The following is a 14880-nucleotide window of genomic DNA, read 5'->3' as shown; positions in this document are numbered from 1 at the left end:
TCTTGTAAATGTTTCCCTAATTTGAAAATAGAAATAGTGCAAGAAGAGAGAAAATTAGAAAGACAAAAGCCCAGCTAGAGCTCAATCTGGCCACGGTCATAAGGGATAACAAAAAATGTTTTTACAAATACATTAACAACAAAGAGAGCCAAGGAGAATCACCATCCTTTATTGGATGTAGGAAGGAACATTGCGACCAAGGATGAGGAAAAGGTACTTAGGTACTTAATGCCTTCTTTGCCTCAGTCTTTAATAGCCAAAACAAGTATCCTCAGGCTATTCAGCTCCCTGAGCAGGAAGACAGGGATGGAGAGAAAAAAACCTCCCCATAATCCAGGAGGAAGCAATTAACGACCTGCTATGCCACCTGGACACTCACAAGTCTATGGGGCCTGATGGCATCCACCCAAGGGTACTGAGGGAGCTGGCAGAGGAGCTTGCCAAGCCACTCTCCATCATCCATTTATCAACAGTCCTGGTTAACAGGGGAGGTCCCAGATGACTGGAGGCTTGCCAATGTGATGCCCATCTATAGGAAGGGCTGGAAGGAGGATCCGCGGAACTACAGGCCTGTCAGCCTGGCCTCGGTGCTGGGGAAGATTATGGAGAGGTTCATTTTGAGGGCGCTCACAGGGCATGTGCAGGACAACCAAGGGATCAGGCCCAGCCAGCACGAGTTCATGAAAGGCAGGTCCTGCTTGACCAGCCTGATCTCCTTCTATGACCAGGTGACCCGCCTGGTGGATGAGGGAAAGGCTGTGGATGTTGTCTACCTGGACTTTAGTAAAGCCTTCGACACTGTCTCCCATAGTATTCTCCTGGAGAAGCTGGCGACTCGTAGCTTAGACGGGTGTACCCTTCGCTGGTAAAAAAACTGTCTGGATGGCGGAGCCCAGAGAGTCGTGGTGAACGGAGTCAAATCCAGTTGGCGGCCGGTCACAAGCGGAGTCCCCCAGGGCTCAGTTTTGGGGCCGGTCTTGTTTAATATATTTATTGATGATCTGGATGAGGGGATTGAGTGCTCCCTCAGCAAGTTTGCAGACGACACCAAGTTGGGTGGGAGTGTTGATCTGCTCGAGGGTAGGAAGGCTCTGCAGAGGGATCTGGACAGGCTGGATTGATGGGCCGAGGCCAACTGTATGAGGTTCAACAAGGCCAAGTGCCGGGTCCTGCACTTGGGTCACAACAACCCCATGCAACGCTACAGACTTGGGGATGAGTGGCTGGAAAGCTGCCCCACAGAAAAGGACCTGGGGGTGTTGGTCAACAGCCGGCTGAATATGAGCCAGCAGTGTGCCCAGGTGGCCAAGAAGGCCAATGGCATCCTGGCCTGTATCAGGAATAGTGTGGCCAGCAGGAGCAGGGAAGTGATCGTGCCCCTGTACTTGGTGCTGGTGAGGCCGCACCTTGAGAACTGTGTTCAGTGTTGGGCCCCTCACTACAAGAAGGACACTGAGGTGCTGGAGTGTGTCCAGAGAAGGGCGACGAAGCTGGTGAGGGGTCTGGAGCACAAGTCTTATGAGAGGCGGCTGAGGGAAGTGGGGTTGTTCAGCCTGGAGAAGAGGAGGCTGAGGGGAGACCTTATCGTTCTCTACAACTACCTGAAAGGGGGTTGCAGAGAGGTGGGTGTTGATCTCTTCTCCCAGGTGACGAGTGGCAGGACAAGAGGAAGTGGCCTCAAGTAGCACCAGGGGAGGTTCAGGCTGGATAGTAGGAAAAATTTCTTTACTGAGAGAGTGGTGAAGCACTGGAACAGGCTGCCCAGGGAAGTGGTGGAGTCACCATCCCTGGAGGTGTTCAAGGAACATGTGGACGTGGCACTTTGGGACAAGGTTTAATGGGCATGGTGGTGTTGGGTTGATGGTTGGACTTGATGATCTTACAGGTCTTTTCCAGCCTTAATGATTTTGTGAAGTCAGTACAATCTTTTGATGAGGATGAAATTTTAACATGTGTAGTATGTTTCTGTTAATTACTCATGGAGGCCAGGTTGTGTTGTTGGAGGGGTCCATTTTTGTATAATTGCTGAGAATTAATGTTTTAGCTTGTGAGCTAAGGAGCTGAAGAGTTTAAAATTTTAATTGTTACACATTTTTTTTTAGTCAACTTCTGTTAGAAGGCGAGGTATTAATAGATTGGTAATGATGACACTGTTGAATTAGGAGATGGATAGCTACACTAAGGCACTTTAATTATCATAACAGTGGCACTTTAAACCAGTTTTCAAACAGTAGACTATAGTGTAAGCATTTGCATTGCTATTACGTATTCACCTGTTGACCAGTGACACTGACTTCAGAAAGATCAGTTCAGGGCTGTTGTCACAAAGGCTTAAATAAATAAATAATTATTCACTGGCACTGTCCATGGATTTAATTGTGGCTTTCCTTTTTGGAGGGAATGGAGATGAAAGTCGTCTTAGAAATGGCACAGCAGGATTTTGCAGCTTTTTGGCTCTGATTGCATCAATATGGCACTCCTTAGGCTGCAACAATAAACCATGAAAAGGAAGCTGGCAATAAAATTTGAGACTTGCTTTTGATTTTCTCCCTTTGTATTTTCCTAGCATTGTTTTAGAAAGACTTTACACTTTTGGTGGCATTGTGTAGTTCCAGTATTGTGATTAAAATAAGTATATGACATGCTAATTAACTAAACAGTACACTAGAAGTGCACCATGACTTATGACTCATCTCCAAGGAACACTAATCATGAGAATTTGAACAGGATATAATTTATTTTTTCCTACATGCTCTGTAAAGAAAAATGTGATGGCGGGTGGATGGGGCTTCTTGGAAAAATAGTCTTTACCTTGCATTTGGGTTTTTTTTTCAGAGGGATGAGAAAAGATAGTTAAAGTCCTAAAGAACAGAAATTTTAATTATTTCATATATGATATAACTGCTGATTCTGGCACAAAATTTGACTATCATAAGTTACAGGCTGTTTTGTTCTCGGGTGTTGCTGATGTCTTGTTATTTTTGGGCTGTCCAAGCCTGCAAAACTTCAACTTTTCTGTGAATTAGTGGCCTTCTACTTTTGAGGTGATTATGTCTGATTCTTGGGTTTGTCCTGTGCACATGCTTCTGTTGCAACTGAAATTGAAATAATGCTAGGATGCTAAATATCTGTTTCAGTAGCGGGAGATGAGTAAATGATAACAAAGATCTGTGGAATCTCACACAGAACTGCATGGTAAGAGGTCTGTGTGTGATTCCCTGCCATTCTTGCCTGAAATAATTTTTAGGGGGGTGTTTCTGCATCTAAAATCAATGCCCAGGGTTTAGAGATGAGATATTAGAATCTAGACACTAATTTCCAGATTTGGGGAGATTTAGATTTTTGAGATGCAGATTATCAACTACTGTTATTAACCCAAAATTCTTAGTGGATTTGGTGTTTCTCCCTTTTGCTTTCCGTAGGACTTTGATGCATAGTCTTACACTTTTTGCAAATCTAAGCTGTTGCTGCTCTTCATCATTATATATCTAAATACATTTTGATATTTGCCCCTAAGTCTGCATGGTCAAGTGGGAGTTAAAATACATGTCATACTCCACATTCAGTAAATTGTTGGGGAGAAAAGCTTCTACTCCAGAAAAAGCTCTACTGAATTGACAAGCAAAAATTCTGCACGTTTATTCCATAGAGGAAGCAAAAAGTTTGGTGGGTTTTATTTGTTTTGGGTTTTTTTGTGGTTGTTTTTTGTTTGTGGGGTTTTTTTTTTTTTTTTTGCCTTTCAATAGGAAATGGCCAGATACAATCTAAGCCTTGCAATAACTAACCCCCCTGTGTGTGATTGCTGTTATGGAAATAACTGTCTTTTGTAAAAATTTCTCTCGGGGAACCTTTTGGCAACTTAAGCAATCCTGCAAGAAATTGTTTCTCCTGGCTGAGGGAGGGTGCCAGATTCAAGCACTTCTCTAACAGTCTTAGGAAATTTTTAAAAAGCCTTTCAGATGAACATGCGTGGAAAAACAGTTTGTGACCTTCCCATCATAGTCACATACTTCCTGAAAGAGCTATGAAAAAATTTATGAGCTTGAGGTCCAGGTATGAGAAGACGAGAATTAGCACCAAATTTTAATTGAGAATTCATCCTGGCTAACAAAGATGATTTATGTCATATGGTGATACAAAAAGACAATTTTTGTTAGGGTTTGGTTGATTACTTACTGGCATATAATGTGGCTTCGCCAAATTAAAAGTTAGCATTTTTACCTTTTAAATTAATTCATAGAACTAATTTCAAACCCTCATTTTTCTCACTCAGACAAAATATTTGAGTATAATTTCTCAGATCTTATGGGACAGAACATTAACTATGAGTGTAGATATGTTGATTTTAATATATTAGAATTAGTAATTGTCAGCATGATCTTCATGGGTGTTTGGAAATAAAATTAAAATTTCAGGCTTACAAAAGGAAGACCACATTTTTAACAATGAAGCTGCTCTTTCAATTCTGTATTGTTTCTGTTGCCCTTAAGATATTGAGGTGAAGAAATAAAGTAAATTCCAACACCTAAAAATAACAAAGATAACAGAAACACATAAATCAAGTATAAATAATAGCAACACAAGTGAACTGAGGATTTAAAACAATAGTTGTGGTCTGTAACAGCAGGAGTGGATAAAAACAGAGCAATGAAATGCCATTTAATAGTTTTGAATAATTATTACTATTGTCTAAGTCTGTCAATTTTTAAACATTGAAAACTTTTTACATGCATATGCATGGCATCTTTTTTGAGAATCACACCTTTTTCTCTGCATCTAACTTGAAGTAAATAAGAATGTCACACTATGCTTTAACAAAATAATTTGCTTTATTTGATCAATCAGCAGGTTGCAAATGGTTGAATATTGCTGTTATGCTTAAACCTAAGCTGTAATTTCCAATATTGCAATGATTAAAAGATAGTTTAACCTTTGTTTGCTTGTTTGTTTTAATATAATTTACAATATTGAACGTGTATCATCATTATGTATGTTCTGAGGAGTATAGTTAAGTTAAAAAGCCTCATGAACATCAAAATATAAGGCTATTTTAATGAAAAATTTTATGCTTTGCAAGACTTTAAAGCTTCATATATAAAATACCTGTAACACTGAAGTCTTCAAGTTGCACTTAGTGAAGCATTAATTCACATATACTAATTGAGTAATTATGAATGTGTTGCAGTGGCACACAAAGAATTTATATGCTGGGAATGAAAGTGGGTTGTTGTGGTTTGACTTTTTTCTTTTTCTTTTTTTTTTTTTTTAAACTCATTTTCCAGTGGGCTGAATATGTTAGTGATGAATGTGCTGTGAAACTAACTGTTTGTTTCCATGCTGGAAAAGTTTCATGGCTCCAGCAATTGCTAGCCATTTTACCACACAGCATCCATCATTTTGTCAAAGTTTTAATGTTTTGTAGTGAACCACCTAGGAAAGAAAGGAGGATAAAAGAATGACAAACCAGCCAAATTCTTTCATTCCATGCCAAAAAACTGACTGAAGTTTATCCCTGTTTGCCCTTGGAACAATTAATGTGACATTTTCCTGAATGCCATACTAAATTTGATTGTCAGTTATTGAAACGTATGTTTAAATTAGCAGTGATGCAACTCTAAATGCTTTTTTCATTAATGTCATTGAATCCTTAACCCACAACCTTTGACACATAACAGAATTAGAAAGCCTTTTGGACCATTTGGCTGAAGTTGTGCCCTCACTACAGTATCTCAGTTTGCTTGGAAACATGGCCTGCCCGAATGAACTGGTCTGCGAAGAAAAGGATGAAGATGACTACCAGAGGTACAGGTTAGTGTTTCCACTTGTAGATATGATAAGGCATGTCAGTTTTGTTTTATTACCAGAAAAATATTGAACTAAAACCACCTCAGAGTCTCAAACAAACATCTACTGTATTCTGAAAGCATTGTGGTATATTCTGCCATGAAACACCCGGGAATTTGAGTAACCCAATTTCAATGAGATCACTCTCAGGAAACCTATTTCAAGAAATATTTCAGTGCTGTGCAGCACATGTTTGAGTTGAGCAGGTGTGCACAGGATTTCCTGAATGTGAGTGCTCATATGTGCCTACTTGTGGCCTTTCCTCCTTTCAGGCCAAGGTAAGGCAACATTTACATACATTAAGGGTGACAATCAATTAAAAAAAAAAAAAATCACTACACTCAGCCAGTTGCATTGTCTTTTGCTAACATTTAATTATGGTGATGAGTTTCTTCTGCTATAGTTATCAAAGCACTATTAAGGAACACAGAAGAAAGCACTCCTATGTTGTCCTGCTTTACTCAGAGCAGTTAGTGTTTAGATTCAAATAAAAAAAACCCCAAACTATCTCTATAATGTAATTTTAATAAGATAGATTACACAAGGTCATCTGGAAATTGATATGGAAGCCTGATAAAATACTATATATCCAACTGATTCTTTACTGAGACAGTGGTGAAGCACTGGAAGAGGCTGCCCAGGGAGGTGGTAGAGTCACCATCACTGGAGGTGTTCAAAAAACGTGTGGATGTGGCACTTCGGGACATGGTTCAGTGGGCATGGTGGTGTTGGGTTGATGGTTGGACTTGATGATCTTACAGGTCTTTTCCAACCTTAGGGATTCTGTGAAATGTTGCTAAAAATTACAAGGGTTATTTTTTAAAAAATACTTGTGACTTATGATGACTGTGAGTATAGATCCAAAACTTACGGAATGTCTGCTCAAGTGACATGATTTTCATAACTATAACAATTAGGCAAATGAGACATTGATCATTAAAAACAACAACAAAAAAAAAGTCATTGGATTTCCTTTTCCTTGCTCATATCTGATACAAGATTTCAGTCTTTGTGTGCTGGCATTTTTCACATTGGCTGAAAATGGCTGTCTGAGGCAATTCAGAGCCAAGCAGCACTGCTCATCATGCTGCGAACCTTACAGATCCTGCGTTTACTTTTTGTTAGCTGATCACCTGCAGTATTCAGAGTTATAGACAAAACTCTGATTTTATCTTCATATAATCCAAATTCTGCTGTAGGAGTTAGTATAAAACAATACAAAGTGGCAGAGACTAAAAGCAGGTTTATTGGGAAGTGGCATGAATTTGATGCACCAATTTATTGCTCATAAATGCTGTAGGTTGAAACAACAGCACAGCTGTCCTCGGTGTGCATATACTTTTTCCTTATTCCGAATTTTTGAGAAGAATTTCTAGGTTATCATTAGCCTAAAGACTTCCAACTTTTGAATGCAGATTAGCTGTCACATTTTGGTTTTTACCAAGTAGAGCAGCCTAGATTTAATAAAATATTTTCCCATTGCTTTCACGCTTAAGTGGAAGGTATGCCTACTATCCAGCTTACGAGAGTCTAATAGTGCTGTCTCTATGTAAATTTATGTGACATTTGCACTAGAGAATTGCTTAAAAAATGAATGATATTTCTACAGTTTACTGTTTTTCACTTTAAGTATGTTTTCTGACAATATGTCTCCTATTAATCATTTAAGCAAAAGTAGTACGTTAAAGGAGGTATTCAGAGGCAAGAACCCATGGTTCATTTAGTGCTGTCTGAAAAAAATCTTTATTGATTGACATCCTCTGTGGTTATGTGATGTAATATTTATAATATGTCACACAGCCATACATCAAAACAAGCATGTCTGTTGTTTCATTTCAATGCAAAAATGTTGATTTCATGGAGGTCGAGGTAGTTTTAGGTCACATTGTGGCAAACCACTGAGTCAAAGTGTGAAGTGACTGTATTTACGCATCTGCTGGAAACAGCAACATTGCTTCCATTTTCTTTCCCCTCAATTTTTCAAAAACCTGGGTATTTTTTTCCATATAAACTAGGTTAATTAAAGTTCTTTTAAGAAAGAAGAATGGACTCCTAGTTAGTTGAATGATTTATGGTTCTGCTGCTATAATGAAAGTTTCCTGATCCTTTTCCATAATTATTTGTTACATTATATGAAATGTGTTTGCCAGACAACATTAGACTCAAAAACCAAAAGCATCCATCCATCTATCTATCTGTCTGTCTATCTATCTTTAGTGGAATACATTCACCTACATGGTGGAACTGCTTAAAAGTACTTTGCTAATTTTACTGTGAATAGCTAATTCAGAGTTTTGAATGCATGTTCTGAAGCATCTCGGACACAACTTCTTTCTTCCTTTTCTGAAATGTACAGATTTGTCTCACAGGTTTAATGTCAGCAAGCTCTCCTGAGTGAGAAAGTATTGGTATTTTATCAAATGTATTGCTTCAAATCTCAAAAGCAAAGCTTTCAAATGGCTAGTTACAGCATTTTTGAATGGTTTGAAGTAACTTTTTTTAATAAGATTTTTATTTTTTTCAGAAAATTTGTTGCACAGAAAGCATCAAAAGATTGCATTTCAGTGAACCTGAATTGTGTAAACATTTTGCTTTACCATAAACTTTAACTGGTTTTGTTTTGTTCTGAATAGGAACTTAGTTTTGTAAGTTTTTGCAGTGACCACTGGAACCACAGCTTCATTTTTCATTGAGCTTTAATTTCTTTCCTACTGAGTTCAATTAGAGTTCAGGCTATTTAATTCCTCAACCAGAAAGACAAAGGTACTAGAAATCAAAGATTTACTTAATCTTCTCATTCCAACAAGCTGAAAAGATCTGTAAACCCCCCAAAATCTCAACCTTAAAAAAATGTGGAACATAAAATTTTTAAAAACTCAAGGTCCAGTGATTTACTGTGATATTAATAACAGAGATAAAAAGTAATATTACATATTTTAAAAATAATTAGGTTTTATCGTAAATGCTTGGAAAATGTATAAAACTATGCTTTTTGTCAAGACGTTATGATCTGGTTCCTCAGGTAATCCATTGGTATACCATTTCTATCACTTTCAGTACTAAAGCTTTTCCCTAGTTTTTCATTAAAAATAGGTTTAATGCAAAAACATTGTTGTGACTTTTTCTCAAAGCAGTTATTTGTTTCTAAGAAACATAGCAATATTTGAGTGGGATATTTTTTTAGAAAAAGAAAAAAGAAAAAACTATTTTTTTCCCAATCCCTGTTATTCCTCCTTACCTTTCCTATGTGTAAGGAGAACAAATTGATGAAAACGTTTCTATGTTTGTTATTGGAATTTTTGCTTGGACAAGAAAAGAAAATGGAAAGTTCCCTTCTGTGGTATTTTTATAAGCAAAGTTGCTTGGTCCATTTTAAAAACTCATGTTTTTTTCCATCATTGCAAAATGGCTTTAGTTTCTTTTTGTTTAAAAAAAAAAAAAAAAAAAAAAGCTGTAAGGTCTTACTTTTTATCTTTTTTTTTTAAGCTTTCTATATTTGGGAGGTGATGTTTAGTAAAGGCATATCTTGGGGGTGAGTGCAAGGGAAAGCAGAATATCTAAAATATAAAGGTGAGAGGAAAGTTTTAAAAGCTTTTGGCTCAAACAGGAAGCAAGAAACACAGAAAAATATCTTGCAAAACAGTGCATCCTCTAAAATAACCTATTCTACAATCTCTGCTTTGAAGATTGCGTGAAAGCAAAGGTCATGACCCGGAGATCAAAGTAACAGAAGTCAACGCAGTAATTGCTGGTTGCTTCTCTTGTACCCGTGCTTGGTCAGTCCTGTGGGTGTATTGTTTGCAGTGAGAACTTCAAACGTGGTGTTACTGAACTGTGAAAAATCATCTGGGTCAGAATGTATTACAAAGCATTTGCTAATGCTGCAGGTGACCTCACCTATTTTCATTAAAGCGATATGATTGTGAAGGATGTGTGCCATGTGTGAAGTTTTCAGTGCTTATTCATTCTTCTTTGCTCCTTATTGACATTTCCTGGAATGATGCATTCATTAAGTGCTGTTGACATGGAAACAAGGGCAAGTGGAAACAAATGCCCGAGTTTATTTTAAATTAGCTTAAAAGTACATATACTAGATATGCTATCTTTGGCAGGGGGACCAATTGGTGATAACCTTATGAAGTCCTCTTAAGATATAACAGCAAGAAAGGAAGTGCATGCATTTTGTATGGATTAACTTTTCAAGCTATATCAACTATTCCCATCCCACAGGTTTGATTCTGTGAAATGCTGGGTCCTCTTATAGAATTTTCAGTTTTCTTGCAGTTTTGTTTTGGTTTAGTGTTGTTTTTTTTTTTAATTGAGACAGAACCTACTCATCTATTTTAAATAGTCTTGTTACTGGATTTGGATGGTAATATAAATTCATAAACACATATTCAAGAAGCAGTAGGAGACTAGAAGCCCTCACTCAGTAATGAAAATAATACTAATATACTTGGTCATTATCAGTGAACTTACTGTTGAGGGTCTCTCTTAGCAGGAAGAATTGAAGTCTGTGGTTCTTCTGTATATGTTTTTTATGTACTTAATGAGATGATTAGGGTATTCCCTTACATCTGTATAGTCTATGAGTCTGTGCTACTTCACTGTTTGCATGAGGCCTTGTTATTTCTACAGTACCTGGATGAAAAAAACCCTGTATTTGATAGACATCAAATAGCCACACAACTTCCATCTGAGATTAGCCACTGTAAGGATTTATGAGCAAGGGCTGTTATAATGTTTTTGATCAACCAAATAAGTTGAAGTCCATAATACCCCGATTTGTCCACACACAGTACGTCAAGACTGTAGCAACAATAATTATTGTTACATGTATAGAGAGGTATTTTTCTAATTCATAGAACTGTGTGCTACATTGAAGTAGAGTAGAGGATGTTAACGTATTAGGAGGTGATATGGATTTCTGAGTGACTTGAGAGCCCCTCAGAATTACATGGTCATCACCAAGCAGTGCCAAGGTTGCACAGAGGCCATGTGATCCTCTAACATACTTCATGCCAACATCATACCCTCTGTTCTGGAAGATGTTGGTTTAAATTTATGACCTGGCTTCCTTAACTCTGTATTGAGGAAGTTTTGTTGCAGATAGAAATTCTGCAGCCAGCTATATGCTGTTTGGTGAGGTAAGGGTGGGGGTAGGCGTTAAACTTTTTGGTGGTGCAGAAGAAACAATTACAGGAGATTATCTAGTTTAGTGTCATAAACATGTTTGCTTGATCCTTCTGATTTTTATTTTCATCTCTCCCCATTTGAATGTGGATGTAACTTTGCCAACTTTGTGTTATTTATTATTTCTAGTTTACGAAAATGTAACTGAGAGCATAATCAGCCCTTCAAAGTTTGAAATAGGTGTATTATTTCTATGTTCTATGATTGTCAAAGAAAGGAAATACAATAGCACAGAAAATAGAAAAATGAAAGTAAACACTTTCTGAAACAAAGAGCATGTTGCAGTTGTGATACGGGTAGAGCTAGATGTCTCTGCATTCTTCTGGGCAAATATTTCTCAATTTTTCAGTGCCAGATTAATTTTATGTTTTAAACTTAAATATTGATGCATATAGTACACTTCTGTATTCCGGTTTTTGTTAATAAAAGTATGAAAAAAAGGACTATACAGAATCTAATTCTTACCATAGTCTTTCACTAAAGGTTCAGGGGAAGATCTTATTTTCTCTGAAACTCTAACATATACAAATTTTTACTATTCTTTTCTTGTAGTAGAAGGAGAAAAAAACCCCCAAAACATTCTTTCCCCAAGTAATTTATTGCCACTTTTAAGATTTTCTGGTATGTGACTCATGAGCGATGTCATTATCTTCCAGTATTAGGAGGCCAACCATGTTCTACAACTTGTCTGCTTTTCCAAGGGAGGTAATAAATGAATCAAGGCCTTTAGATGCTATGATATTATGTGGTTTGTTGTTTGGGTTTTTTTTTGTTATGGTGTTCACAGCTCTAGAATAGAAATTTCCTAGAACTCTTCGATAATAGTAAGGAGCAGCGTACCGAAACTCATTAAAACTGAAGGAATTTTTATGCTGGAACCTAAATGGCTACTGAAAAAATAGATCAGAATGAAATTACACAGTAGCTATTTAACAAAAATTAGGAGTCAACATAAGTTATTTACACCTGTGTGTTTTGGATGAGGACTGACAAATTTCTTGCATATGTTTAAAACAGGTTTGTTCTTTTCTTCCATGGGATCCTTTAAGGAACACTTACACATTCTCTTTGAACACTTTTGCTTCACCTGTGAAACTCTCTTCTAAGATTGTGTGAACCATCACTGATTTTCTGGGAGTGAGAGAATAATCCAAGGACTATGTTTTAAGTAATGACTGTTATACAGTAGAGAACTAGAAACATACACAGAATATACCTGCAAGTTAACTAATAGGTCTTAGTTTCCATGTTTGTAAGGCACAGTTAAGACGACAAGTCTGTGATTTGTTAAAGGCTGTAAAGTGAGTCAGTATCAGAGACAGTATTTCTTTATATAAAAACTAGAGTTGTGTATTGTGTAATGAATAGCAATATCTGATCTCAAATCCGCTGTCTTTGTTCTGTCCGTTTCCGACAGAAACATCCCAATATGTTTCTTCAAAGGAAAGCTTTGTCCCATTGAGCTTTTGCCAATGTCAATAGAAGCTGAATCCCAAACTCGCCGCATTCCTTTGCAAATGCCCTCTCAAGCCTGTCCCTCTTTTCCAATATCTTGACAGGTCTGTGTAAAAACTGTTAAAATAATACTAATCACATGCAACACTTACAAAAATGGTAAATGAATTCTTAATCTTTATTGTCATTTTCACTTATCTAAGACTGAAATAATATGAAATGTTATATTCTCTGGTCTTTTTCCATCTCTGAGTGTTCCTGTTTGTGTGTGATGGATATCTCTTATTAGCTTATCTTCCATGGGACTCTTGGCACTGGGAGTCAAGGTGGGGAGATGATTCTGGAGAAAGGAAGATGCAACTTTACTTACTTAGTTCATTTCCTTAATCCATCATGAATTAGAAGATCAGTTTACAGACAGTGATAAATGGATCTCTAAGCACCTTCCTGGTGTGTCTGTTTTTTTTCTCTCTCTGGAGCTCACCTTTATCCTCATCACTGAATATAATAACTTTTTTTCACATCACTACGAAGATGTTAAAACCCAGTCACGCCAGTCTCGGAGCACATGGAGCAGTGCTAAGTTTCAAAATTATTAAAAAAAGAAAGGGTGGGGGGTGGGGGGGCAGGGAGACCCTGCTCCCCAACCTCTAACCTAAAATAAGCCTTACTAAACTTATAATGTAAAATTTAGATGGATCTTTCTTCATTAAACAGCTTTCTCTTAACCAGTGATTTTACAAGTCTAAACCAGGCACAAAGTGTCATGCAATTTATGGATCCTAGTACCTGCCATAAAGTATTTTATGATGGTTGCATTCTGTGTTATTAGTAGCTGTCTTTTTCTGCAGCCATTGGTGTTTGGTAATAGTCTTAAAACACCCAAAATTACTTACCTGCAAGCAACATTCCAGATAGTCCTTGTTGACAGTTTGAATAAGTTTAGTGCCCTTTTGTTGTACTTTACCTTCAAAACAAACTGATTGAACCATCAATAGCTCCTGAAAGCTGACAGAGGCATGTCATCTGGTCTAACCCTCTGATAGTAGGTTATCTGTGGGAGTTAACCTCCCTGCATTGTTAACTGAAATGTTTTATGTACTATGCAACTTTAGGATACTGCTGTGATAACCTTAGTAACTAAGTCATACATCACAGTAAAGAGATTTTGTGCAACAAATAACCCTGGATTAAATTTACAAGGGTTGAATTGATATTGTAAAGTGTTTGTTCCAGGGCTTTGGTAATCCTTTCCTGTATTTCTTATGGCAAACTTGTGTTATGTTTAGATTGAAGCTGTATCTTCATATTTCTAGCTAAAATATATCCAGGAAGCCCGATGCTTTTCTTCAGCCGTTTAATAGAAAAGTATCATATTATTTTCATATAATATAGATTCTTTTTATCCCACATTTAGTAAAAGGAATATGAATAAATGGGATTGTATTTTGAATCACCTTTTAAAAGAATTAATCACTAATATGCCTTTGTTCTACGGGTGGGATAACCTTTATGGTACTTACTTTTTAATATTTGCTCTCCTTAAGGAGTGCAAGTTTAAAAAAAATAATCAACCTCAGACCTGTGACTTCTGGTGTAGTTTGCTGTTTAGTTTAGGTGGGGAGGTTTTTTGGTTTTGTTTTTGGTATTGGCAAGTACTGGTGCTAATTCTGTTTTGTGAAGTGCAGTCAAGATGGATTAAAAATACAAAAATACATTTGTATCAAGGAATGCTATTATAATTTTAAGCTCTTTTGAAATGATTGAGAGACTGACATTAGGGCTGTGATCCAAAGTCAGCATAGATGACAGTGCTGTCTTAGTCTGTTGTCATTTTTGTTGCAGCCTGCTTTTCAATGGCATATTTCATTCCATCATTAAACATTTGCTGATTTTCTAATACTGATGTTTTCTTCACCTGAATATTCATCTTTTCTCACCCTACACTTAGTGGGTGTCTTTACTCATTTTTAGCTTCACTCTTCTTCACTCTTGACATATTGTTTCCTTCTGTACATGTCTTCATTTGAAAGAATCTGTTGTCATCAGAGCTTTTCTGCCAGTAACACAAGATGGATAGTTTCTCCTCTACAGAAAGATAAGGGCCAGCAAAATGCCAGGGAGGACTGGAAGGGCAGCCAGGAAAGCTGGGAGGAGTCTGAGAATGTGCCAGTCTCATAGATCTGTAGCTATTGTTTAATAAATGGTCTTAGGACACGTTCTGTTTTGTAAAGTGACTCTCTCTTTTTCTTCTTCTAATATCATTGAAAGTCATAGATTGAGGATTCACACTTAAATTGTCTGAGCATTTCAGTACTGAGCATTTTCAGTTCACTTGTTAACAATTTACAAAGCTGTTGCCTCAGAGGAAAGGTGTATTTGATGGAA

At 37.2% G+C, this 14880-nt stretch overlaps 1 protein-coding gene across 1 annotated transcript in view; it reads left to right on the top strand.

The window, feature by feature from the left end:
* LRMDA (leucine rich melanocyte differentiation associated) overlaps positions 1-14880 on the top strand; it is a 687940-nt gene that overhangs the window by 385203 nt on the left and 287857 nt on the right. Inside the window, exon 4 of the mRNA XM_059821460.1 lies at positions 5669-5808. Within this exon, the coding sequence (XP_059677443.1) occupies positions 5669-5808 (140 nt within the window). The remainder of the gene's footprint in view (positions 1-5668; positions 5809-14880) is intronic.

Source organism: Gavia stellata, chromosome 9, assembly GCF_030936135.1.
Source record: "Gavia stellata isolate bGavSte3 chromosome 9, bGavSte3.hap2, whole genome shotgun sequence".
Taxonomy (NCBI): Eukaryota; Metazoa; Chordata; class Aves; order Gaviiformes; family Gaviidae; genus Gavia; species Gavia stellata.
The sequence above is the reverse complement of the archived record's forward strand: the minus strand, read 5'-3'. Positions and strand labels throughout refer to the sequence as shown.